General features: G+C 48.4%; 1 protein-coding gene across 1 annotated transcript; it reads right to left on the bottom strand.

Moving 5' to 3' along the window:
* Positions 1-202: 202 nt before the first annotated feature.
* On the bottom strand, positions 203-21123 carry DDX23 (DEAD-box helicase 23). Its single transcript, XM_509035.8, has 17 exons — positions 20963-21123; positions 14439-14647; positions 12802-12912; positions 10469-10562; positions 10300-10365; positions 8403-8541; positions 7985-8118; positions 7742-7854; positions 7355-7498; positions 7030-7255; positions 6582-6727; positions 4771-4948; positions 3726-3968; positions 2871-3022; positions 2527-2635; positions 1589-1763; positions 203-1139 (listed from the first exon to the last, which is right to left on the bottom strand). Exons 2-17 carry the CDS (start codon positions 14645-14647, stop codon positions 916-918), a joined length of 2463 nt encoding a protein of 820 aa, XP_509035.2. The 5' UTR covers positions 20963-21123; the 3' UTR covers positions 203-915.
* Positions 21124-25387: the final 4264 nt, after the last annotated feature.

Here is a 25387-nt window from a genome sequence, read left to right as displayed (position 1 = left end):
AGCAGGGGCGGAAGATGCATTACAGTCCTGCGTGGCTTCTGCATCTCCCCTCAAGTCCACCTACAGACTCAAGACTATCAGCAGAGACCCCTCTACTCTTCTCTTAATGTGGCTGTCTCTCATTTTCCAAGCCAACCCACCCCGCACCCAGTGGTGTCCCTCCTGCCAGGGAGAAGCTGGGAAGTTTAACTAGAACTAGATCTAACAGTCTTAATATTCATGTATTTATTCTCAGAACATACAAACTTATCTTCTCAGAGAATAGAAAACAGAGGTTTCACTCAGTGACAAAGATGGACACAGCCAGTTCACCGTGTCCCCCCATCTACTTAGAAAATCCCCTGGGGGAGGGGATGCCTAGAGCATACAGCACCCCTTGGTGCGGGGCTGTGCACAGGTCTAAAGACTCTCAACTTCCTTTACCATCCAAACAGGAAAACAGCTGTCCAGATGACAGTAAGATTCCACTGTCTGTAATCCTCATGGTGCCAGGTCTCCTGGGGCATCTAGGGCAATGATGCTACTGCAGTTTATGCAGTTACACAGTCAAGTCTGTGCCAAAGGAGGTCCCATCCGGCGGCCAGGTTTCTGTTCAGTCTGGGGAGCAATGCCAACTGGCTGCCCCCATAGCCTGGCATGAGCTGATGGCCCAGTGCAATCCCAAAGCAAAGAAGGGCAGAACTGGGCCAAGAAGCTGTGGTAATTTGCTCTCCCTGCCTCCGACAGCGTCGTCCTCTCCTTTTGCAGCCCCACACGCAGGCCTCCTGACCTGAGGGTCTGGGCTAGGGAGTTGGATTGTTTTCCTAAGCCCCCATATCCCAAGAGTGAGGACCTGGAAAGAGGGATGTGAGGGTTCTGAAAAACAGGCATCAGGCAGCTTCGGAGATGCCCTCAGCCCACAGGAAGAGTGCTGTGTCAGGCAAAGATGGTCTCTTCCCGGCGCTTCTTGGTGAGGATGGTGCCTGGCTTATGCTGGGCATCTGGGTGGTTGGCTAGTTCGGGGGGACAGGAAGACACTGGGCTTTCCAGGATGGCTTGCTTCAGCTCGTAGAACACAGCAGAGTCCTCTTTTGTGAGGAAGGTGATGGCCACCCCACTCTTGCCTGCTCGTCCTGTGCGGCCAATGCGGTGGATGTAATCTGGGGAATGGGAAGAACGTCACTCAGCATAGCCCAGATGCCCTGGGGAGCCGTGTCTGATGCCTCCACTTCTAGAGGCATCCTTCCCACCCCATCTCCAAAGGCAGGAATACAGCACATGCTGCCTGAACCTGAGGCGCCCACAGTGCCCTCTCCAGGTGCCCATCTCCCCTGTCCTCCTACTGACTGTGGTCCCTACCACACTAAGACCCACAGCTGCCTAGCTTCATTCTTCACACTCCTGAGGACACAAGTGTCATCCCAGCTGCTGGGACAACAAACCCAGGTAAGATAAAGGACAGGAGTGCTTCTCATGGGAGCAAGCAATCCCAGACTTGGAGCTGAGGGAGGCAGTAACAGCCTTCCATGGACAGCACCCTGACTTCCAGTGGGACACCATAAGGAATCTGACTTCACCCTGGATTGAAGCTGCTTTCCCTGGAACTTACCTTCAATATTTTTGGCCATATCATAGTTGACAACCATAGACACATCTTGGATGTCAATACCACGACCAGCCACATCTGTAGCCACCAAAATATCCTTGGCCCCAGCCTTGAGGTTGGACAACGCAAACTCTCGCTGCTCCTGGCCTTTTCCACCGTGCAGTGTGCAAGCATTGTACTGTTGGAAGAATGGTGAAGTGAAGAGTGAGCAATGCAATCAAGGAGAGACACAGGAGTTCAGAGGAATGGGACACACATGAAGGGAGGGTTGGAGAGAGCAGCAGAGTACGAGAAAGGAAAGGAAACAAGAGAATGACTGCAGTGAAAGAAGGAGAGAACAAGTGAGCTGAAGAGAGGGATGAGAGAAAAAGGTGTGGTGTGGCAGGGACACACAGAGTAAGGTCAAAGGCAAAACAGCTGGGAGAGCGGTGGAGCCAGACAGATGAGAAGTCCTCAAAGAGAATTAGGGGCAAGATCAGGGTAGAAAGCAGGGATCAAGAAGTTTAAGGAAGTTGAAGAGCTGAGTGACAGGGACACACCCTTCCCCTAAAGCACCAGTGACAGAAGTAAAGGACACTGATTATCAGCTCCCTTCTGACCATATCACCTCCTCTCAACGTACCTAAGCACAGTTTTCACCTACTCTTTTCTACATCCTCAGACTGCCAGGATATGGGTCTCAAACCTTTCCCTGGCTCCACCTCACCAGGATGAAGACCCAAGGCAGCTTTGGCTGGCATTACTGCAGCAGACAGGGGGTCCCAGCAATTGACTCCATTCTCTTTATTCCCTCAAACCACCCTTCACCCTGGTCCTAACTTGTTGATTGCTGGACAGGTTAAAGAAAGGGTGAGACTCGAAAGGAAGAGCCTAGGGGGCCCTGCTAGATTCAGAAAGCAGTGCCACAGAGGCTAGACTTTGTTCTCCCCTGCCAGACACACCCCCATCTTCTCCAGGGATTTGGCCAACACGTCGCAGCCCTTCTTCTGGTTGACAAAAATGATGATGGGTGGGTCAAAGCCTTGCTCCAAGATTGCCAGCAGCTTTTTCCTGGAAGGAAGAGGAGAAAAACAAGATGCATAATACCTCCCACTCCAAGTGAAATGCCCAACCCTCATCTATGAACACTACTTTCAGGGTCTTCAATGCCCATGACATTCTGCCCAAGAAAACAGCAGCTCTTCAACACAGCAGAGCAATTGCCCTGCCCTGCACCTGCACTAAAAAAGTTCTCAGAGCCATTTTATTCTCCACCCTGTTTCCCCTGGCTCAGCTGCCCTCATACCTCTTTTCTGACTCTGACATGAGGAAGACCTTCTGTTCCACACGCTCATGGGGCTTGCCTGCGGAGCCAATGTACACCACAGCAGGTCGCCGAAGATAGCTCCTGGCCAGACGCTCCACCGCTGGGGGCATGGTGGCCGTGAACATGACTGTCTACGAAAACAGGAGGCTCAGCCCTGCACCCAGGCAGGAATAATCATATATCCCACTGTCACCGAAGGCAGGTCAGCCCAGACTAAAGAATCTAAAATGTGCCACAGTATAGGCTTTGATAGCCACCACCTTAGAAAATAGTGTCCTCTGAATTCCCATCCTTCCCGAGTACCTGTTCATCAAGGCACTTTCCATCTTATGATGACAGGAAGGATTGAGAGCATTTGCTAGCACCTGTGGTCCCGGTAGCAGCATGAGTCTTTGGAATCGTTTCTCCAGGGCTAAGCTAAATGGCTCCACCCTTAGGACTGTCAGAGGACTGTACCTAGGCACACTTCATTCTAGAAACATGTACTCTGAGCCCACCTAAGGCAAGAAAGGCCCAACAGGAGGTTGGCAACCTTGTACAACTTTTCTTTTTTTTTGAGACAGGGCCTCACTCTGTTGCCCAGGATGGAATGGAGTAGTGGCATGACCTCAGCTCACTGCAACCACTGCCTCCCAGGCTTAAGAGGTCCTCCCACCTCAGCCTCCTGAGTGGCTGGCACCACAGGTGTGCACCACCAATGCCCAGCTAATTTTTGTAATTTTTGTAGAGATGGAGTTTCGCCATGTTGCCCAGGCTGGTCTCAAACTCCTGAGCTCAAGTGATCCACCCGCCTTGGCCTGTCCAACTTTTCCCAGCCCAGGGAAGCAGCCTTACTTGGCGGTACTTATGTTTTCCCGACTCAAAGTTGGCCAGCATCTTCTCAGGGTCCTCAGCCTCATCCGTGTCTGGCTTCTGGTTGCTGACAGGCATGTGCTCCAGGATCTTCTGGACATCTGGCTCAAAGCCCATGTCAATCATCCTATCTGCCTCATCCAGAACCACATAGGTACAGCGGCTCAGCACCAGGTAGCGGTTCTCCAGCACATCAATCAAACGCCCAGGGGTAGCAATCACAATCTGAGGAGTACAGTACAATCATTTATAGCCCAGCAGGTGCCCCTTCTTTTCTTTCCTGTGAACTATCCACCCACTTGGGTGACAGACCTCCAATGCTGAGGAACTTGGACCCCAACCTCTCGTTATGTTTAGCAGTAAAGGCTCCTGCAAACTGGCATGAAATCACTTGTTGCCTGGATTTTCTCAGGAATGAATGAGGTCTCTGAGTAAGGTGCAAGGATTAGACAGAGGAGGCAAAATCAGTAGAAACTTTTTTTTTTTTTTGGCAAATCATTTCAGATCCTGAAGAAGGAATTTCTTAGATGGGAGAGACTAAGGGGTACTATGAAGGGGGTTGTATAAAGACTAAATTTTTTTAAAAAATTGTAAAAAGACTAAATTTCTACAGCAGACTTCTCATAAAGAGCTCTCCTCCACTTTCCTGAGATGAAGGCAATGCACAAAGTCAAAGATTTGGTCTGGCAGAGTAAAGAGTAACTAAAAGCACAGGCTATGGATATGAATCTCAGCTCTGCCCACTGCCAGCTGTTTGTGACTTCAGGCAGTTATTAACCTGAACCTCAGCTTGATCTATAACAAGGAAATACCACTCTCATACATTATTGTGAGAATTAATGAGCTAATATATATGATATATACTATTTGTGATATAAACCCTGGTGCATAAGTTCTCAATAAATAGCACATATATATAAACCAGCTCCTTTCTTCATACTACTGCACATATATTCCAGAAACTAGAAACAAAGCCCCAAGATAGCCTTCCCAGACAGTAGGCTGGCTGCTAGACAGAAAAACAAACCTCACAACCCATGCGCAGCCTGAAGCCCTGGTCTTCTCTGGAGATGCCACCAATGACAGCCACAGTGCGGATACCTAGCGGTTTCCCAAACTTGATGGTCTCTTCCTCAATCTGTTGAGCCAACTCACGGGTGGGAGCCAGGATGATGGCATAAGGGCCTTGGTCTGACTCTTCGATCCTGTGGTAAACGGGGTGCCCCACAGCTTCGTGAGCTTTGGTTCTTATCCAACCACAAGCCAGAGCAAGACAAAGTCACTCTTACGGGGAGCAATGGGAATGGGGAGGATGATGAGAAAAGAATGCAATGATCTCACTTAAAAATCAGAGGCCGGGGCTGGGCGCGGTGGCTCATGTCTGTAATCCCAGCACTTTGGGAGGCTGAGGCAGGCGGATCACCTGAGGTCAGGAGTTTGAGACCAGCCTGGCCAACATGGTGAAACCCTGCCTCTAATAAAAATACAAAAATTAGCCAGGCGTGGTGGCCGGCGCCTGTAATACCAGCTACTCGGGAGGCTGAGGCAGGAGAATCGCTTGAACCCAGGAGACGGAAGTTGCAGTGAGCTGAGATCACGCCACTGCACTCCAGCCTGGGTGACAGAGACACTCTGTCTCCAAAAATAAAAAATAAAAAAAAATAAGTCCAGAGGCCAGGCAAGGTGGCACAAGCCTATAATCCTAGCACTTTCGGAGGCTAAGGTGGGTGAATCGCTTGAGCCCAGGAGTTTGAGACCAGTCTAGACAACATGGTAAAACCCTGTTTCTACAAAAAATACAAAAATTAGCTGGGCATGTTCGAACACACCTGTAATCCCAGCTACTTGGGAGGCTGAGGTAGGAGGATCTGAGCCTGGGAGGCAACGGTTGCTGTAAGCCAAGATCACACCACTGCACTCCAGCCTAGGCAACAGAGCGAGACTCCATCTCAAAAAATAAATAAATAAATAAATAATAAATAAATAAAAATCAGAGATTCAGCCAGGTGCAGTGGTTCGCGCCTGTAATCCCAGCACTTTGGGAGGCCAAGGCAGGCAGATCAGTTGAGATCGGGAGTTTGAGACCAGCCTGGCCAACATGGTGAAACCTCATCTCTACTAAAAATGTAAAAATTAAGGACGGGCACACTGGCTCACGCCTGTAATTCCAACACTTTGGGAGGCTGAGGCAGGCAGATCACTTGAGGTCAGGAGTTAGAGACCAGCCTGACCAACATGGAGACCCCGTCTCTACTAAAAATACAAAAAAATTAGCCGGGCATGGTGACGGGCACCTATAATCCCAGCTACTTGGGAGGCTGAGGGAGGAGAATCACTTGAACCTGGGAGGAGGAGGTTGCAGTGAGCCGACATTGCGCCATTGCATTCCAGCCTGGGCAACAAGAGCGAAACTCCGTCTCAAAAAACAAAACAAAACAAAAAACCAAAAATTAGCTGGATGTGGTGGCACACGCCTGTAATCCCCAGCTACTCAGGAGGATGAAGCAGGAGAATCACCTGAACCTGGGAGGCAAAAGTTGTAGTGAGCCGAGATCGTGCCACTGCACTCCAGCCTGGGTGACAGAGTGAGACTCTGCCTCAAAAAAATAAATAAAATAAAATAAAATAAATCAGAGACTCCAGGATAGCAAAGTTCTCCAGGTCTTTGCCAGCAACATATACTTCTTCGATATCATGATCCAATTATTCCAATATCCAACAAAGAATAAAGAGGAAAGCTTCTGATTATAGACGTAAAACAAAAATCAAACATTCATTTGCCACTTTCACCTTTCCTACCCAGACAAACCCACTCCAGCTGGTGCTAGCTGACCTCACCTGTCAATTTTGGGAAGTGTGGTGATCCAGACCAGCAGTGGGATGAGGAAGGCTGCTGTCTTGCCACTGCCAGTCTCAGCCACACCAATGATGTCACGATTCTGTAGCCCAATGGGAATTGCCTGACGCTGGATAGGTGTTGGTTCCTGCAGTGACCCCAAGAAAGAGTAATAGGTACAGGGAGAGTTATACCACCTGGGCAACCACTGATAGTAGTAAGCACATCTGCTAGCACAATGGAAGGATGCCAAGTACAGTTCACAGAAATAGGGACCCCAAGAAGAAACCTAATCACTAAAAGCCAACGCTTCTACCAGAAAGTGACAGAAAAGGTCACATTGGTGCCCACTAGCAGCGATGGCTCCAAATAGTCAAGGAACAAAGTTCTCTATTCCCAAACTAGTGTAGGAACATGTCAGATCTCTTGGGCCAATCTATCCCTCCTTACCTTGTAGCCACACTTATCAATGACCTCCAAGATGTGTGGGGGCAGAGAAGAGTCTTTCCAGGATCGGATGGGATTGGGGATCTTGCCACCTTTGGTGGTGATGCTGTAGTCCTCACGGAAGATCCGCCAGTCCCTGTCCGTCATCTCATCTAACTTTTTCTGAGACCAATGACGATCATCCCAGCGCTGCTTGGCTTCCTTCTTACGAAGTTTGCGGAGTCTTGCCCTGGAGCAGGGTGTGAGGAGTAAGTAGAATCAGTGCCCTCCAACTCCTTTCTGTAGAGCCTCTGGGCTCTGTCCAGCCACCCTAGCCTTGATCACTCACTCCTCCTGCTCCTTTTCTTCCAGGGTTCGCCTCTTCTCCATTAGGTCTCCATAGAAACGTGACTGCTCTCGTTTCTGCTGCTTGAGGTCAATGCCTGCAATGAAGCCTCGCCCTAACAACTGCACCTGGTGCCGCTCTTTGTACCTGGGATTGAGATAGAGGAAAAGAAAAAAGAAAGAGCTGTTAACGGCAGTAGGAGGGAAGGGCAGACTACTAGTATGAAACAGTTCTTCCTGGACAGGGTCTTTCTTCCACCAGAGGGCTGGCTGACTACCAGTCTACCAATTTTCCATCCCAGCTTATCTTACTTCCTCCACCTCTGTAGTCATCAGCTCTCTAGGACTGCCTAGTGGAAAAGACCTAGAATTCAGGCCTGAAGCCACTCACAGGGGGTTGTAGTCAATGGATGTGTCCTCAGATGCATCCCACTCAAAAACAAATTTTCGGTCATTGAGATGTCTCGTTCGGCGCCGCTTTTTGATGCCACCCAGGTAACGCTCCTGCCCAGGGACAGAACACAAAGCACATGAGCTTTGAGGCCCAATTCTCACATGCAGAGATCACAATGGCCAAATAACTAAACCTCATTTTTGTGTGGGAGAGAAGTGAAGATGGAGCCAAGGCCTGCACCTTAATGGCATGCAGTTCCTTGCTCTTATCCTTCTCTTCCCGGATCTTCTGCCGCCCTTCCTCATCCTCATTTCCATTGGTCTCCCGTTCCATCCTCTCCCTGCGTTCCCGACGTTCCCGTTCCTGAGGATCTTCTGCAGACCAAAGAAAGCAAAGCTGCAGAAGAGCTCATGGAAGAAAAGAGGAGAGGGAATGGAGGGAATCCAGACGAGGAACACCAAATGAAGAAAAAAAGGGGCAGACTTACGATATGGGGTAAATGGAGATCTAACAGAAAAATGTTTTCTCATAAACTCCCACCATCCTTCCCCTTTCCAAACTCCAGAGTGAACAGGTTTCTATCTCTCCTAAGAGACACTGTATCTCATCCCACTCTTTCCTCTTCCATCTAGGGGCTACACACGGTAGAATAACGAACCCAACATCTTCCTGCCCAAGTCTTGGAACTGTTTCCTTTTCTTCCTCTCTTCTTCAAGCATCCTCTGCCGCTCTTCCACCTCCTGCTGCCGTCGCTTTAGAGCGTCAGCCTCTCGTTCTGCTTTAGAGAGGAACTTGGGCTACAAAAGAGATTGGAACTGTCAACAAAGGATCTGGGAGCAGGGTACAATCACATCACTGATGGGGAGATGGCAGGGAACCCAAAAGTATTTGCTCAGGCATTAAGCCTGTTGAGGAAAACACAAATAGGCCTTGGACTCGGTTATGGACTGAACTATGTCCCCTACAGAATTCATATGTTTTTTCAGACTGGACGTGGTGGCACATGCCTGTAATCCCAGTGTTTTACGAGACCTAGATGGGAGGACCGCTTGAGGCCATGAGTTCAAGACCAGCCTGGGCAACATGGCAGACCTTGTTTCTACAAAAATAAAAAAACTCGGCCAGACATCATGGCATGTGCATATAGTCCCAGCTACTCAGGAGGCTGAGGCAGGAAAATCATATGAGCCCAGGAGTTTGAGGTTACAGTGAGCCGTGATTGCACCACTGTACTTCAGCCTGGGCAAACGAGCAAGACCTTATCTCTTAAAAAAAAAAAAATGTGGCCGAGTGCGGTGGCTTGTGCCTGTAATCCTAGCACTTTGGGAGGCCGAGATGGGCAGATCACGAGGTCAGGAGTTCAAGACAAGCCTGGCCAGCACAGTGAAACCCTATCTCTACTAAAAAAATACAAAAAATTAGCCAGGCATGGTGGCACGTGCCTGTAATCCCAGCTACTCAGGAGGCTGAGGCAGGAGAATTGCTTGAACCTGGGAGGCAGAGGTTGCAGTGAGCCGAGATCATGCCACTGCACTCCAGCCTGGGCAACGGGGCAAGACTCCATCTCAAACAAACAAACAAACAATGCATGTGTTATATATATTTTTTGAGACAGACTCTCGCTCTGTTGCCCAAGCTGCAGTACAGTGGTGTCATCATGGCTCACTGCAGCTTCAACCTCCTGGGCTCAAGCAATATCCTTGCCTCAGCCTCCTGAGTAGCTGGGACTACAGGCGCATGCTACCACAGATGGCTAATTTTTAAAATTTTATAGAGATGGGTTTTCACCATGTTGCCTAGGCTGGTCTAAAAATCCCTGGCTCAAGTGATCCTCCCATCTTGGCCTTCCAAAGTATTGGGATTACAGGTGTGAGCCACTGTACCCAGCTCAAAATTCCTATGTGGAAGCCCTAACTCCTAGTACCTCAGAATTTGACTATATGTGGAGACAGGACATGTAAAGAGGTGATTAAGTTAAAATGAGCCCATTAGGCTGGGCACAGTGGCTCATGCCTGTAATCCCAGCACTTTGTGAGGCCAAGGAGGGCAGATCACTTGAGCCCAGAGGTTCGAGACCAGCCTGGACAACGTGGTGAAATCTGGACTCTACAAAAAATACAAAAATTAGCTGGACGTTGTGGCACGCACCTGTAGTCCCAGATACTTGGGAGGCTGAGGTGGGAGGATTGCTTCAGCCTGGGAGGTGGAGGTTGAAGTGAGCCGATATCATGCCACTGTACTCCATCCTGGGCGACAGAGTGAGACTCTGTCTCAAAAAAAAAAAAAAAAAAAAAAAGGGCCTTTTAGGGTAAGCCCTAATCCAACACAAGGGGTACATGTGTACAGAGGGAGGACCATGTGAAGAGCTGAGGAAGACGACAGCCTTATAAGCCAAGGAGAGAGACCTCAGAAGAAATAACCCTGCTGACACTCCGCTCTCAGACTTCCAGCCTCCAGAACTGTGAGAAAATTAACTTCTGTCGTTGAAGTCACCCAGTCTGTGGTATTGTGTTATGGCAGCCTGAGCCGATGAATGAAGACCTTCAAGTACTTACCTTAGCCTCAGCTTCTTCCTCAGCCTTTTTCTTGGCCAGAAGCTCCTCCAGGGATAATGGCTGGGCCTGAAGATAAAACAGAACTTTAGTCTATAAAGGTTCTCTCCCTTTAAAGATCAACAAAGCAACGCACGAGTTGAAGATGAAAAATATCCTTCCTCTCCTTTACCTTAGGCTTCTTATCACCATGTTCATCCTCTTCATCCTTCTTAGAGTCTCTGTCCTTCCGAGATTTAAAGTCTTTTCCTCGACCAGGAGATAAGCTTTGAGGAAAAGGAACAAGGTCCACATCACTCTTACTTCAGTGCCTGGATGAGGTTCAAGTTGAGCCCCGAAAAGAGAATGGAAGTTTCCCCATGACTCAACAAGACTGGCCCATGGTCATCTATCATGTCTTGAAACTCTCTTAGCAGGCATGGTCATTCTGCCAGCTCTGAAACCTAATTATGGCCCTGTCTTGGCCCCTTTCTACCCAAATCTCCTTTTGAGACTAATCTCTTTTGGGAAGTGGGACTTTACTACTGATGTCAAAAATATTTCCCCTAGGCCAGGCGCGGTGTCTCATGCCTATAATCCCAGCACTTTGGGAGGCTAAGACAGGTGGGTTACCTGAGGTCAGGAGTTCAAGACCAGCCTGGCCAACATGGCAAAAGCCTGTCTCTAGTAAAAACACAAAAATTAGCCAGGCGTGGTTGTTTAGAGAAAAAAAAAATTTTTTTTTTTTTTTTTTTTTTTTTTTGAGACGGAGTCTCGCTCTGTCGCCCAGGCTGGAGTGCAATGGTGTGATCTCAGCTCACTGCAACCTCCGCCTCCTGGGTTCAAGCAATTTTCCTGCCTCAGTCTCCTGAGTAGCTGGGACTACAGGCGAGTACTGCCACCACTGACTAATTTTTATATTTTTAGTAGAGACAAGGTTTCACCATGTTGGCCAGGCTGGTCTCGAACTCTTGACCTCAGGTGATACATCCACCTCGGCCACCCAAAGTGCTAGGATTACAGGTGTGAGCCACAGCGCCTGGCCCTCCTTAACTCTTTAATATACAATGAATTTAGCCTACATGGCCACCACGACAAGCCAAGAAGATACTGCTATCTATATTCCCTCATCATTTTTCATTCCTATCAATCCCAACAATACTTTCCCCATACCTGCTCTAAGCTTAATCTACAAGATAATTCAAACAACCCCACTGAGTTTCTGTTAGGAGCATTCTGTCCTCTGCCTTGAATTCTAATCTATACTTTCAGGGCCTGATAAGAACTCTGTATACAGGCCAGGCACAATGGCTCACACCTGTAATCCCAGCACTTTGAGAGGCCGAGGTGGCCGGATCACCTAAGGTCAAGAGTTCGAGACCAGCCTGGCCAACAGGCAAAACGGCTGTCTCTACTAAAAATACAAAAATTAGCCAGGTGTGGTGGCTTGCGCCTGTAATCCCCGCTACTTGGGGGGCTGAAGCAGCAGAATTGCTTGAACCTAGGAGGGGGAGGTTGCAATAAGATCATGTCACTGCACTCAGCCTGGGTGACAAAAAGAGATTCCATCTCAAAAAAAAAAAAAAAAAAAAAAAAAAAAAAAAGCGGCCGGGCGTGGTGGCTCATGCCTGTAATCCCAGCACTTTGGGAGGCCGAGGTGGGTGGATCACCTGAGGTCAGGAGTTTGAGACCAGCCTGGCCAACATGGAGAAACCCTGTCTCTACTAAAAATACAAAAATTAGCCAGGCATGGTGGCGCATGCCTGTATTCCCAGCTACTTGGGAGGCTGAGGCAGGAAAATTGCCTGAACCCAAGAGGCAGAGGTTGCAGTGAGCCGAGATCGTGCCATTGCACTCCAGCCTGGGCAACAGGACAAAAACTCCATCTCAAAAAAACCCCCAAAAAAACCAAAATCTGGTGGCAGATGCCCGTAGTCCAGCTACTCAGGAGGCTGAGGTGGGTGGATCACCTAAGCCTGGGGGAGTCAAGGCTGCAGTAAGTTGTGATCACACCACTGCACTCCAGGCTGGGCAAAAGAGTGAGACCCTGCCTCAAAAAAATAAATAAAAATAAATAAGAAAGAGAGCTCTGTAATAACTACCAACAGAATCTGTTAAGAGAAATCTACTTTCTTTCTTTCTTTTTTTTTTTTGAGACAGAGTCTTGCTCTGTCGCCCAGGCTGGAGTGCAGTGGCGTGATCTCGACTCACTGCAGGCTCTGCCTCCCGGGTTCACGCCATTCTCCTACCTCAGCCTCCTGAGTAGCTGGGACTACAGGCACCCGCCACCACGCCTGGCTAATTTTTTGTATATTTAGTAGAGACGGGGTTTCACCATGTTAGCCAGGATGGTCTCGATCTCCTGACTTCGTGATCCACCAGCCTCAGCCTCCCAAAGTGCTGGGATTACAGGCGTGAGCCACCACGCCTGGCGAGAAATCTACTTTCATAAGAAGCTGAGCAAACTCAGGTGCAGAGAAGAAATGGGAGCATTCCCCTAAAGCCCCCTCTCATTCCTTCATGTACCTGGATCGTTTACGGTCCTTGTCCCGTCTGTGCCCATCCTTGTCTCGATCTCGGTCCTTCTTATTCCGATCCCGCTCCTTATCTCGTTCTCGTTCTTTGTGCCGTCGTTCTCTGGAAGACCGCAAATTTAAGAATTCACTTGGTATTTCCAAAGTATCTTGCTTCACTGCAGCCCTGAGAAAGTTCCTATACTCTCGTCCCAAAGTAATGTTTTACAAATTAGAGAATGTATCTCTCACGGAAATAACGAGGGAATTCTAAGAAGCTTTTATAGATCAGAGATGTACTGTTAAATATTAACGGCAATGACAGGTCACGGACTATGTGAACAGATGAACCTTCCTTTTTTATTTTTTTGAGATGGAGTCTCATTCTCTCGCCCAGGCTGGAGTGCAGTGGTGTGATCTCGGCTCACTGTAGCCTCTGCCTCCCGGGTTCAAGGAATTGTCATGCCTCAGCCTCCCGAGTAGCTGGGATTACAGATGTGCATCACCATGCCTGGCTAATTTTTGTATTTTTAGTAGAGACAGGGTTTTGCCATGTTGGCCAGGCTGGTCTCAAACTCCTCACCTCAAGTAATCCACCTACCTCGGCCTCCCAAAGTGCTGGGATTATAGGTATGAGCCACCGCGCCCGGCCACAGATGAACCTTCCTTGATAACCCGGACCTTCACCTTACTAGTTCCCTCTCAACCTTTTTTTTTTTTTTGTATTTTTAGTAGAGATCAGGTATCACTGTGTTAGCCAGGATGGTCTCGATCTCCTGACCTCATGATCCACCTGCCTCGGCCTCCCAAAGTGCTGGGATTACAGGCGTGAACCACCGCGCCCGGCCCCCTCTCAACTTTTAAGAGTTGGGTCACTGAGGAAAACTGAAAACACCTGCAGGTCCAACTGGGCTAGGAGTAGATTAATGTACAAAAAGTAGATGCCTAGCCGGGCGTGGTGGCTCACGCCCGTAATCCCAGCACTTTGGGAAGCTGAGGTGGGTGGATCACCTGAGGTCGGAAGATCGAGATCAGCCTGACCAACGTGGAGAAACCCCGTCTCTACTAAAAATACAAAATTAGCCAGGTGTGGTGGCACATGCCTGTAATCCCAGCTATTCGGGAGGCTGAGGCAGGAGAATTGCTTGAACCTGGGAGGCAGAGGTTGCAGTGAGCCGAGATTGTGCCATTGCACTCCAGCCTGGGCAACAAGAGTGAAACTCCATCTTTAAAAAAAAAAAAAAAAAAAGGCCGGGCGCGGTAGCTCACACCTGTAATCTCAGCACTTGGGGAGGCTGAAGCAGGCAGATCACGACGTCAGGAGATCGAGACCATCCTGGTTAACACGGTGAAACCTCATCTCCACTAAAAATACAAAAACATTAGCCGGGTATGGTGGCGGGCGCCTGTAGTCCCAGCTACGCACTCGGGAGGCAGAGGCAGGAGAATGGCGTGAACCTGCGAGGCGGAGCTTGCAGTGAGCTGAGATCGCACCACTGCACTCCAGTCTGGGTAACAGAGCGAGACTCTGTCTCAAAAAATAAAAATAAAAAGTAGATGCCTAATACTGGAGGCATCAGAAGAACCAAGAAGGAAGAAATCTGAAACATACTCTCCCTTCCCATGTAATAACATACAAAGTTACTTTACCTTTCTGCAGATTTGGAACGGGAACGAGAGCGAGAACGGCTGCCTCCTCGACGTCTATCCCTTGAACGATGCCGCTTTCTATCTTTAGATGGGGAAGACTTCCGGTCCCGGTCTCTATCCCGCTCTCTGTCAGGAGTCCGCGATCGCTTCCTTTCCTCCTTGGAAGGTGATGCATCACGGTCCTTTTTGTCAGCCAGCTCTCCTGCCATCTGTAATGAGTAGGAAGAGTACTTACAATGTACTAGGCACTGCTCTAAACTGCTTATATATAATTCACTTACCCTCAAAACAACCCTATGAGGTGGATATATTAGTATGTCTACCGTACAGATGAGAACGCTGAAGCTCAGGTACATAAAGGAACTTGTCTGAGGGCAGACAGGTAGTGGCAGAGTTGCAGGCAGTCTGGCTCCACAGGCCATCGTTACTCACTATATTGTCTCCCTGTAATTCCTTTCAGAGTCTCACTCTGTCACCCAGGCTGGAGTGCAGTGGTGCAATCATAGGTCACTGCAGCTTCAACTTCCTGGGCTCAAGCCATCCTCCTGCCTTGCCTAGCTAATTTATTTTTTTTATAGACAGGGTCTCACTATGTTGCCCAGGCTGGTCTTAAATTCCTGACCTCAAGCAATCCTCCTGCCTCAGCCTCTAAAAGGCTGAGATTACAGACGTGAGCCACAGTGCCTAGTCGATTCCTTTTTATATATTCATTTCTAAATATGTACAGTGAATATACCATGTTTTTGTAATTAGACTACAAAAGAGTATTAAAAGAAGTGTTAGTGTATGAACAGTGTACCAACTATTTCTAGAAACATCCTATATTGCTTACTTTGAAGTTTATTAGGTCTGCCAACCCACTAGGATCAGTTAGCACTCATACATCTGAGAGAGAGAAATTTTCTTGAGCTCATAAAGAAAGCTCAATGGAGAAAAAAGTTTAACTTTGAGATCTGGATTATGTTATAATTAGCACCACAAGGAAAACCTGAATTTAAGTGGAGAAACACACTTTTACTCAGATTAAAAGAAATGTACCTCTAATTATGCAATGGGAAGAACTTGGTGAAGGGTACACAGGACGTCTATACACATTTTTTAACTTCCTGTGAAACTATAATTATTTCAAAGATATATATTTTAAATACCCAAAACTAGAGGTTGCAGAAGTCCTGATTGACATTCCCTATTCAGATTTTCACAACCTTGGTCATCTGCATAACCCAGTTTTGTGAAAGGTTTCAGCAGGAATTTTTTCTGTCTCCCTCCTACCTGGGAGACACCGAACACCACTCCCACACTGTCAACTATTCTTTGGACTATGAAATCTAGTTCAGCCAGGAGCTAAAACTGCAGCAAGCCTGAATCTGCAACCACCTCATCATCATCCCAAAGACTTGGGATACATTTCTCGCAACTTATTTTATCCCCAAATGGTTCAGCTCGAATGGTTCCTTAAGCTTTAGCTTACAAGCCCCTTTCTCATGCCATTCCCTGCCATATATCCTTAAGAAAGATTGTATAAAGATGAGAAAAGAAAAATGAACAAGAAGCACTTTCAAAAGGTGAGGACAACCCATTTTATCTCACAATCACCTGAGAAATGACTGATTGTTCTGTATCAGTACATCATGGCTATCACACAGAAATACCTATGTCTTGGGCTGGGCACGGTGGCTCACCGTGTAATCCTAGCACTTTTGGAGGCCAAAGCGGGCAGATCATGAGGTCAGGAGATTGAGACCATCCTGGCCAACACGGTGAAACCCCATCTCTACTAAAAATACAAAAATTAGCCGGGCATGGTGGCACGTGCCTGTAGTCCCAGCTACTCAGGAGGCTGACGCAGGAGAATCACTTGAACCCAGGAGGCGGAGGTTGCAGTGAGCCAAGATCATACCACTGCACTCCAGCCTGGCAGCAGAGCGTGATCCGTTTCAAAAAAAAAAAAAAAAAGAAAGAAAGAAATACCTATGTCTTGACTGGGTGTGGTGGCTCATGCCTGTAATCTCAGCACTTTGGGAGGCTGAGGTGGGTGGATCGCTTGTCCAGGAGTTCGAGACCAACCTGGGCAATATGGCAAAAACCCATCTCTACTAAAAATATAAAAAATTAGCCATGCATGGTGGTACACGCTACCCAGGAGGCTGAGATGGAAGGACTGCTTGAGCCCGGGAGGCAGAGGCTGCAGTAAGCCGAGATTGTGCCACTGCACCCCAGTCTGGGTGACAGGGCAAAACCTTGTCACACACCAAAAAATAAAAAATAAAAAATAAAAAAAACACTTACAGCCCTAAGAAAACAATCCCAAAGGAAGGCTATTTTCTCTGTACAGCATCCTGGATTTCATTCATTCTTTCAACAAATATTCACCGAGCACCTACAAGGTGCCCGAAATTGTTGTAGGTAAACGGAGACAAAGCAGTAAAGAAAACAAAGTCTCATGCTGGGCGCGGTGGCTCACGCCTATAATCCCAGCACTTTGGGAGGCCGAGGCGGGCAGATCAAGAGGTCAGGAGATCAAGACCATCCTGGCTAACAGGGTGAAACCCCGTCTCCACTAAAAATACAAAAAAATTAGCCGGGCGTGGTGGCGGGCGCCTGTAGTCCCACCTACTCGGGAGGCTGAGGCAGGAGAATGGCGTGAACCCGGGAGGCAGAGCTTGCAGTGAGCCGAGATCGTGCCACTGCACTCCAGCCTGGGTGACAGAGTGAGACTCCGTCTCAAAAACAAAACAAAACAAAAAACAAAAAAAAAAGAAAACAAAGTCTCCTACTTCATAAAGCTTAAATTCTAGTGTAGCGGAAAGGATTTTAAATAGTAATGAATTCTAATGAAGAAAATAAAACAGTGATATGATGGGTAGGGGTATAACAAGAGATAGATGGCTCAGGGAAGAAGTTTTAGTTGACATTTAAGCTGAGACTTGAATGATGGGAAAGAGGGCCATGAAAAGATCAGGGTAAAAAACCCTTGTTAGATACAAGAAATGTGAACTAGCTTAGCATGTTTGCCAGGTTTGTTTTGTTGTTGTTGTTGTTGTTGTTGAGACAGGGTCTCACCCTCTCACGCAAGATGGAGGGCAGTGGCACAATCACGGCACACTGCAGCCTTGACTTCCCAAGCTCAAGCGATCCTCCTGCCTCGGCCTCCCAAGTAGCTGGGACTATAGGCGCATGCCACCACACCTGACTAATTTTTTTTTTTTTTTTTTGAGATGGAGTCTTGCTCTGTCGCCCAGGCTGGAGTGCAATGGCATGATCTTGGCTCACTACAACCTCCACCTCCCAGGTTCAAGTGATTCTCCTGCCTCAGCCTCCCGAGTAGTTGGGATTACAGGCACGTGCCACCACGCCTGGCTAATTTTTGTATTTTTAGTAGAGGCGGGGTTTCACCATGTTGGCCAGGCTGGTCTCAAACTCCTGACCTCAGGTGATCCGCCCTGAGTGCCCAAAGTGCTGGGATAACAAGCATGAGCCACCATGCCCGGCCCCAACTAATTCTTAAAATTTTTATTAGAGACAAGGTCTCAATTTGTTGCCCAGGCTAGTCTTGAACTCCTGGGCTCAAGGGATCCTTCTGCCTCGGCCTCCCAAAGTGCTGGTATTACAGGTGTGAGCCCAACTGCACGTTTGTCAGTTAAAAACATATTTGTTTGGCCAGGCCTGGTGGCTCATGCCTGTAGTACCAGCACCTTGGGAGGCCAAGGCGGGAGGATCACTTAAGCCCAGGAGTTTGAGACCAGCCAGGGTAATATATCAAGACTTCCCGTCTATTTTGAACAATAAAATTTTACATTTATAAACAGTTAAAAATCAGCCAGAGGCCAGGAGCAGTGGCTCACGCCTGTAATCCCAGCACTTTGGGAGGCTGAGGTAGGCAGATCATGAGGTCAGCAGTTCGAGACCAGCCTGGCCAACAGGGTGAAACCCTGTCTCTACTAAAAATACAAAAATTAGCCAGGCGTGGTGTCGGGCATCTGTAATCCCAGATACTCGGAAGGCTGAGGCAGAACTGCTTGAACCCAGGAGGTGCGGGTTGTTGTGAGCCGAGATAGTGCCACTGCACTCCAGCCTGGGTGACACAGCAAGACTCCCTCTGTCTCGAGAGAAAAAAAAATCAGCCAGGCGTGGTGGTTCACACTTGTAATCCTAGCACTTTGGGAGGCTGAGGGTGGGTGGAATGCCTGAGCTCAAAAGTGCTCAAGAGCTCATAGGCAGAGGCCTGGGAGGAAAATATCGTCCAGGAAAACGGCTTGTGCCCCCAGGAGCCAATACTACCTATGGGGCCCATGCCCCTTCGCTCCTGCCTGGGGAGGATCACCTGAGCCCAGGCTGAGGTGGAAAGACTTCTTGACCCTGGGAAGCACTGATGCAGGAGGAATACTGATTCAAGATGAGTTCAGTGAGCTGGGCAGGAGTCAGATAATGAAAATGTGTTACAGGTCAGAGTAGAGTTAACTTGGATTTTAACTGCAATGGGGATCTTAGAAGAGCTTTAAACAGGAAGCAATCTAATACTTTGGTGACTTGCAAGAAAATATATAGCAGAGAGACAGAGTGAAAACACAACCACTGAGAGTGCTATTATGGTACTCTAGGCAAGAGATGGCAGTGGCTTGTTCTAGGAACGTGGCGATGGAGATGGAAAGAAGTAGGCAGCGTCAGAGTATATTTTGGAGGCAAAGCTAACAGGACTTACTAAGGAAGAAGCAGAAAGAGCAGACACAAAGATAGCTCCTAAATTTATAGTTTCAGCAACCTAATAGTTTGTGGTGCCATAGCAAACAAACTGGAGAAGGCTAGGGAACGAACAGATTTAAGAGGAAATCAAACGTTTCATTTTGGCCAGGTTGAGTGTGAGAATATCTGTGGAGATTCCCAGAAGGCAAAGAGAAATGCAAATCTGAACTTAGGGGAGAGGGTCTGTAGACAAAAACTTGAGTCACCAATACACAGATAGCTTTTAAAGCCATGGGACACTAAATGATATTACCTAAGTAGGCAGCATAGTGAAAGAAAAAAATAGAGAAGAAGCTCCAGAATTGAGCTCTGGAACACTTTAACAGGAGTTAGCCACGGGATGAATCAGAGAAAAAGACTGAAAAGAACTAGCAGCCAGTGAGAAAAGACAAAGAAAAGCATAGCAACGAAGAAGCCAAAAATATGTTTCAAGGAGGGAGGGGTCAACTGTGTCAAGTACCACCGAAGTGGAGAGGGAATAAGGGACAGGTAAGTAACCACTGAATTTGAAAAAATGGAGATTATTGGTGACCTTGACAAGAGCTGTTTCAGTGGCATTGCCGGAATGGAAGCCTGAGTGGAATGAGTTTGGAAGAGAATGAAAAATGAGAGAAGACAGTAAATACAGGCAACTTTTATTACAGGTTCTATTATCACAAGGGCAAAATAACCAGGCTGACTCTGGCCATGCTTCCCAGCGGCCTTCCTCTCAAACCTCCAGATCTTCAGGTCCTCAGTTCTTGCAGGGCAGGGGCACATTCTTTTTTTTCATTCAATGACGTATTTAACAAGCATCTACTGTACGCAAGGCACAGTGCTAGGTGCTATATGAGTTACAAAAATAAATTCTGTTCACAGGAAGTGTTTAGAACAACAGGGTTATGAGGTCGGACGCGGTGGCTCACGCATGTAATCCTAACACTTTAAGAGGCCGAGGCAGGTGGGTTGCCTGAGCTCAGGAGTTCGAGACCAGCCTGGGGAACACGGTGAAACCCCGTCTCTACTAAAAATACAAAAAATTAGCCGGGCGTGGCGGCGTGCGCCTGTAATCACAGCTACTCGGGAGGCTGAGACAGGAGAATCGCTTGAACCCGGGAGGCGGAGGTTGCAGAGAGCCGAGATCGTGCCATTGCACTCCAGCCTAGGCGACAGAGCGAGACTCCGTCTCAAAAAAAAAAAAAAAAAAAAAAACCAAAAGAAAAAAAAGAACAATAGGGGGTATGAGACACATACCAAGAAGAGTATCAAGGCTCAGATGTAGTAATACAGGTGTTCAAAGGCGTTTCCTTTCACTTGTAAAAGGTGATGTGGAAGGCTTGGAAGAGGAAGTGACGCTTGAGCCTTTAAGTAGAATTTTAAGATATGTAATTAAGGACGCGGAAAAGAAGTCATTCCCGGCAAAAGAAATAATACGGGCGGCGCAGAGGCGGGAAAACATGGACTGACTGCGAGAGAAAAGCCAGAGTTCCAGTTTGGCTGCACCAAAGGCTACTTTAAGCATGAAAGAATAAGATCAGACTGGGGGTATCAGAGGCGCTGTGCCCATAGGCAGAGTCCTGGGAGGAAAATATCGTGCAGGGACGTGGCCTGTGCCCGGAGGAGCCAACACTACCCCTGGGGCCCGCGCCCCTTCACTCCAGCCCGCCCGAGCTTCCCGGGTTCATGCCCCTTCTCTGAGGCGTTCTTTCCCGCCTCGTCCAGGAGGCAGGGGCCACCGCCGTGCCCTGACTCTAGCCCTTTCTGTAAGCTCGTGGGAACCGCCTCCACCGCCCGGAACTCACCACCCTGAGTCTGAACCGCCCAACGCGGCCTCAACGTCGCGGAGCCGTCGCCATCTTTCCCGTTTCCTGGTCGCGGAGATGAACACCCACCCCCCCCCGCCCAGGCCGCGAGGCAAGCTGGGAAGGCGAGTTCCTGGAGCTGGGCGACACAGGCCGACACTGAGGCCTGGAAACTACCAATCCCAGAATGCATGACTTGAGCGCCGGCCCCAGGCTGCGGGGTCTGCCGGGCAATGTGGTTTGCCAGACGTTAGCGTCCGGGAAGGAAGAGTTTTTCGCCAATAGGCTTTCGGCATTAGGTTCTCCCGCCGAGCACCCTTCTTGGAATCGGCTGGTCTTCCTAGAAACTACAGTCTATGACTGTCGTTGCCCGTGGCTTACAGTGGAGGAATTTAAGGGCTTCCTGAGATATCTATAGTACGTAATTATAGCTAACAACCGCAGTAACAACAATAAATACCATTCGTGGAAAAGCGGTTTTTATAACAATTCTGTGAGAATGGGGCTAGCCCCATTTTACAGTTGGACAAATTAAAGATTAGGTTACCGGAGTAGCTTCACAAGGAGGGTGATGCAGTTCTCCATTGTGTGTGGAACTATCCCAGGCTTAGGAGGACGTTTTAGCAACCTTGGCCCCTGCAGCCGGGTGAATGCCATAACAACCCCCAGTTATTGTTACAGCTCCAAATGAGCCCACACAATGGGCTCTAAAGTCCTCCCGGAAGGATGGTATCTCCTGGGCTCTAGCACCTGTTTTCTCAACATTCCAGATGGAACCCTGGTTTCCTCAATTTCTTGCCCTTTGGAATGTGACCAATTGTTGAGCTATCTTGGTATTTTTGCTTCTTTCTTCCCCCAGATTCCCCTACTTCAGTCTTCCACTGAGTTTTGTTGTTGCTGTTGTTGTTGTTGTTGTTGTTTGTTGTTGTTTTAACCTCAAATCGTAAGTTCACTTTGTGTTTCTCTTTGGTCTTATGGGTTCATAACTCTTTCCCTCAAAACAAAACAAAACATTGCAGTTGCGGAAACGGTTTAGATAACCAGAAGTATCTCGGACCTCCCTTCCCATTTTGCCAGCAGCAGGTTTGTTGCTTCAATTCCACATGGCTGTAGGTCTGCCTTTTCTCTCTGAATATGCCCAAGCTCTCAAGCAGAGCCTCAGGATAGACCCAAGTAATCCTAAAGCCCTGAGCATCACGTACAATGGCCCAAAGTAACCCTCGGAGACACACACTTCTCTTAGAACCTGCAGCCTTTCACCTCCCAGCTTCTACTCCAGAGAGAACGGAAGGGAAAGAAGAGAGCTCTGAGATCTGTTAGGTGTAATTCACCACAAAAGCACGAGAGGGCGCTCGACTCACAGATTCACAGATTAAACTAAGAATCAGACCAACCATGGTAGGCCAGAATCTTCAAAAACTGCAGCCACTTTTTATTGAGAATCTTCTAAGTGCTCAGCTCTGGGCTGGACACTTAACCTACCTTATTTGTTTTACTTAGTTCTCATAGCAGTATGAGATGAGTGCTATCTCCATTTTACTGGTAAGGAGATTGTGGCCCAGAAAGAGTAATTATGCCTTCGAAGGCCACATAGTTAAAAGAATGGGCCAGGTTGAGGGGCGCCTCTGCCTGGCCGCCCCTACTGGGAAGTGAGGAGCCCCTCTGCCCGGCCAGCCGCCCCGTCCGGGAGGGAGGTGGGGGGGCCAGCCCCCCGCCCAGCTAGCCGCCCCGTCCGGGAGGGAGGTGGGGGGGGGTCAGCCCCCCGCCCGGCCAGCCGCCCCGTCCGGGAGGTGAGGGGCGCCTCTGCCCGGCCGCCCCTACTGGGAAGTGAGGAGCCCCTCTGCCTGGCCACCACCCCGTCTGGGAGGTGTACCCAACAGCTCATTGAGAACGGGCCATGATGACAATGGCGGTTTTGTGGAATAGAAAAGGGGGAAAGGTGGGGAAAAGATTGAGAAATCGGATGGTTGCTGTGTCTGTGTAGAAAGAAGTAGACATGGGAGACTTTTCATTTTGTTCTGTACTAAGAAAAATTCTTCTGCCTTGGGATCCTGTTGATCTATGACCTTACCCCCAACCCTGTGCTCTCTGAAACATGTGCTGTGTCCACTCAGGGTTAAATGGATTAAGGGCGGTGCAAGATGTGCTTTGTTAAACAGATGCTTGAAGGCAGCTTGCTCGTTAAGAGTCATCACCACTCCCTAATCTCAAGTACCCAGGGACACAAACACTGCCTAGGAAAACCAGAGACCTTTGTTCACTTGTTTATCTGCTGACCTTCCCTCCACTATTGTCCTATGACCCTGCCAAATCCCCCTCTGCGAGAAACACCCAAGAATGATCAATAAAAAGAAAGAAAGAAAGAAAGAAAGAGAAAAAAAAAAAAGAATGGGCCAGGTGAGGTGGCTCATGCTTGTATCTCAGCACTTTGGGAGGCCAAGACAGGAGGACTGCTTGAGCCCAGGAGGTCGAGGTCGCAGTGAGCCATGCTCGTGCCACTGCACTACAGCCTGGGTGACAGAGCAAAACCCTGACTGGAAAAAAAAAAAAGAAAGAAAGAAAGAAAAAAGAAAAGAAAAGAATGGAGCCAAAATTCAGGTTCATTTAACTTCAGAGTCCATTACCTTTCCCCATTTTCAGGCTGCCATCTCAACTCTCTTTAAATTGAGCTCCTGTAGGGTGATAAAGCTTGTCCCAGTTCATAGTGGCAGAGTTCCTCTAGTACTTGTGCGCACATCTCATGACACATGTAAGACATTGGGCTTCAAGGATACTTGTTATTTGTCTTGCCCCACTAGTTCTCTCACAAACATGCATCTTTGTTTTCTTATTTGTTTGTATTTTTATTTTATTTTATTTTATTTATTTATTTTTGAGATGGAGTCTCGCTCTGTCGCCAGGCTGGAGTGCAGTGTTGCAATCTCGGCTCACTGCAATCTCCACCTCCCTGGTTCAAGCGATTCTCCTGCTTCAACCTCCCAAGTAGCTGGCATTACAGGCACATGCCACCACACCCAGCTAATTTTTGTATTTTCAGTAGGAACGGGGTTTCATCATGTTGGCCAGGATGGTCTCGATCTCCTGACCTCGTGATCCACCTGCCTCAGCCTCCCAAAGTGCTGGGATTACAGGCGTGAGACTCCACACCTGGCTTATTATTTATTTTTGAGACTGGGTTTCACTTTGTTGCCCAGGTTGAAGTGGAGTGACACAAACAGCTCACTGCAGCCCTGACCTGGGCTCAAGTGATCCTCCTGCCTCAGCCTCCCAAGTAGCTGGGACCACAGGTGCACCCCATCACGCCTGGCTAATCGTTTTACTTTCTGTAGAGACAGGGTCTTGCAATGTTGTCCAGTTTGGTCTCAAACTCCTGGCCTCAAGCAATCCGCCCGGCTCGTCTTCCCAAAGTGCTGGAACCTGTAGTTCCAGTCACCACACCTAAACCATCATCTTTGGAGATAGAGACAGGGATGGTGTTCTAGTAAGAACCATAACTGGAGATACCTATTTAGGTACAACATGCCTACCAGTAAGGGGTCCATGGGATTTTGGTGAACAGTGAGATCTGGTTTGAATCTTGGCTCAATTGCTTACTAGTACTGTGATCTTGTGCAAATTATATGGCATCTCTGGCTTTTCTCTTTCCTCATTACAAAACAGAGATAATAATACCACTTCCCTCACAGGACAGGACAGCAGAGCAGGTTAGAGTGCATGATGTGAAGCCAGATTGCCTGGATTTGTATCCATGTTCAACCACTTCCTAGCTGTGTGACCTTGTGCACGTTACCTAATCTCTCTGAACCTCGGTCTTCTTTTCTGTAAAATGAAGTAGATAGCGGCGGGGTGCCGTGGCTGACACCTGTAATCCCAGCACTTTGGGAGGCCAAGGTGGGTGGATCACCTGAGGTCGGGAGTTTGAAACCAGCCTGACCAACATGGAGAAACCTCGTCTCTACTAAAACAAACAAACAAACAAACAAAAACAGAATTAGCCGGGCATGGTAGCACATGCCTGTAGTCCCTTGGGAGGCTGAGGCAGGAGAATCACTTGAACCCAGGAGGCAGAGGTTGCGGTGAGCCAAGATCATGCCATTGCACTCCAGCCAGAGTGAAACTCTGTCTAAAAAAAAAAAATAGCACCTCATAGGCTCATAGGGTTATCACAGGAATAAATAACATAGAAAGAACTCGTAAGTGGGGCCGGGCACCATGGTTTATGCCTGTAATCCCAGCACTTTGGAAGGCCGAGGCAGGAGGATCACTTGAGCCCTGAAGTTCAAGACCAGCCTGGGCAACATGGTGAAACCCCATCTCCACAAAAAATAGACTACTACTGTGGTACTCCTGTAGTCCTAGCTACCCAGGAGGCTGAGGTAGGAGGGTCAGGAGGGTGATCAGGACGGTGAACCAGGAGGGTGAGGT

This window comes from Pan troglodytes, chromosome 10 (assembly GCF_028858775.2).
Source record: "Pan troglodytes isolate AG18354 chromosome 10, NHGRI_mPanTro3-v2.0_pri, whole genome shotgun sequence".
Taxonomy (NCBI): domain Eukaryota; kingdom Metazoa; phylum Chordata; class Mammalia; order Primates; family Hominidae; genus Pan; species Pan troglodytes.
Note: the sequence above shows the minus strand (reverse complement) of the source record. Positions and strands in the feature narration are given on the sequence as shown.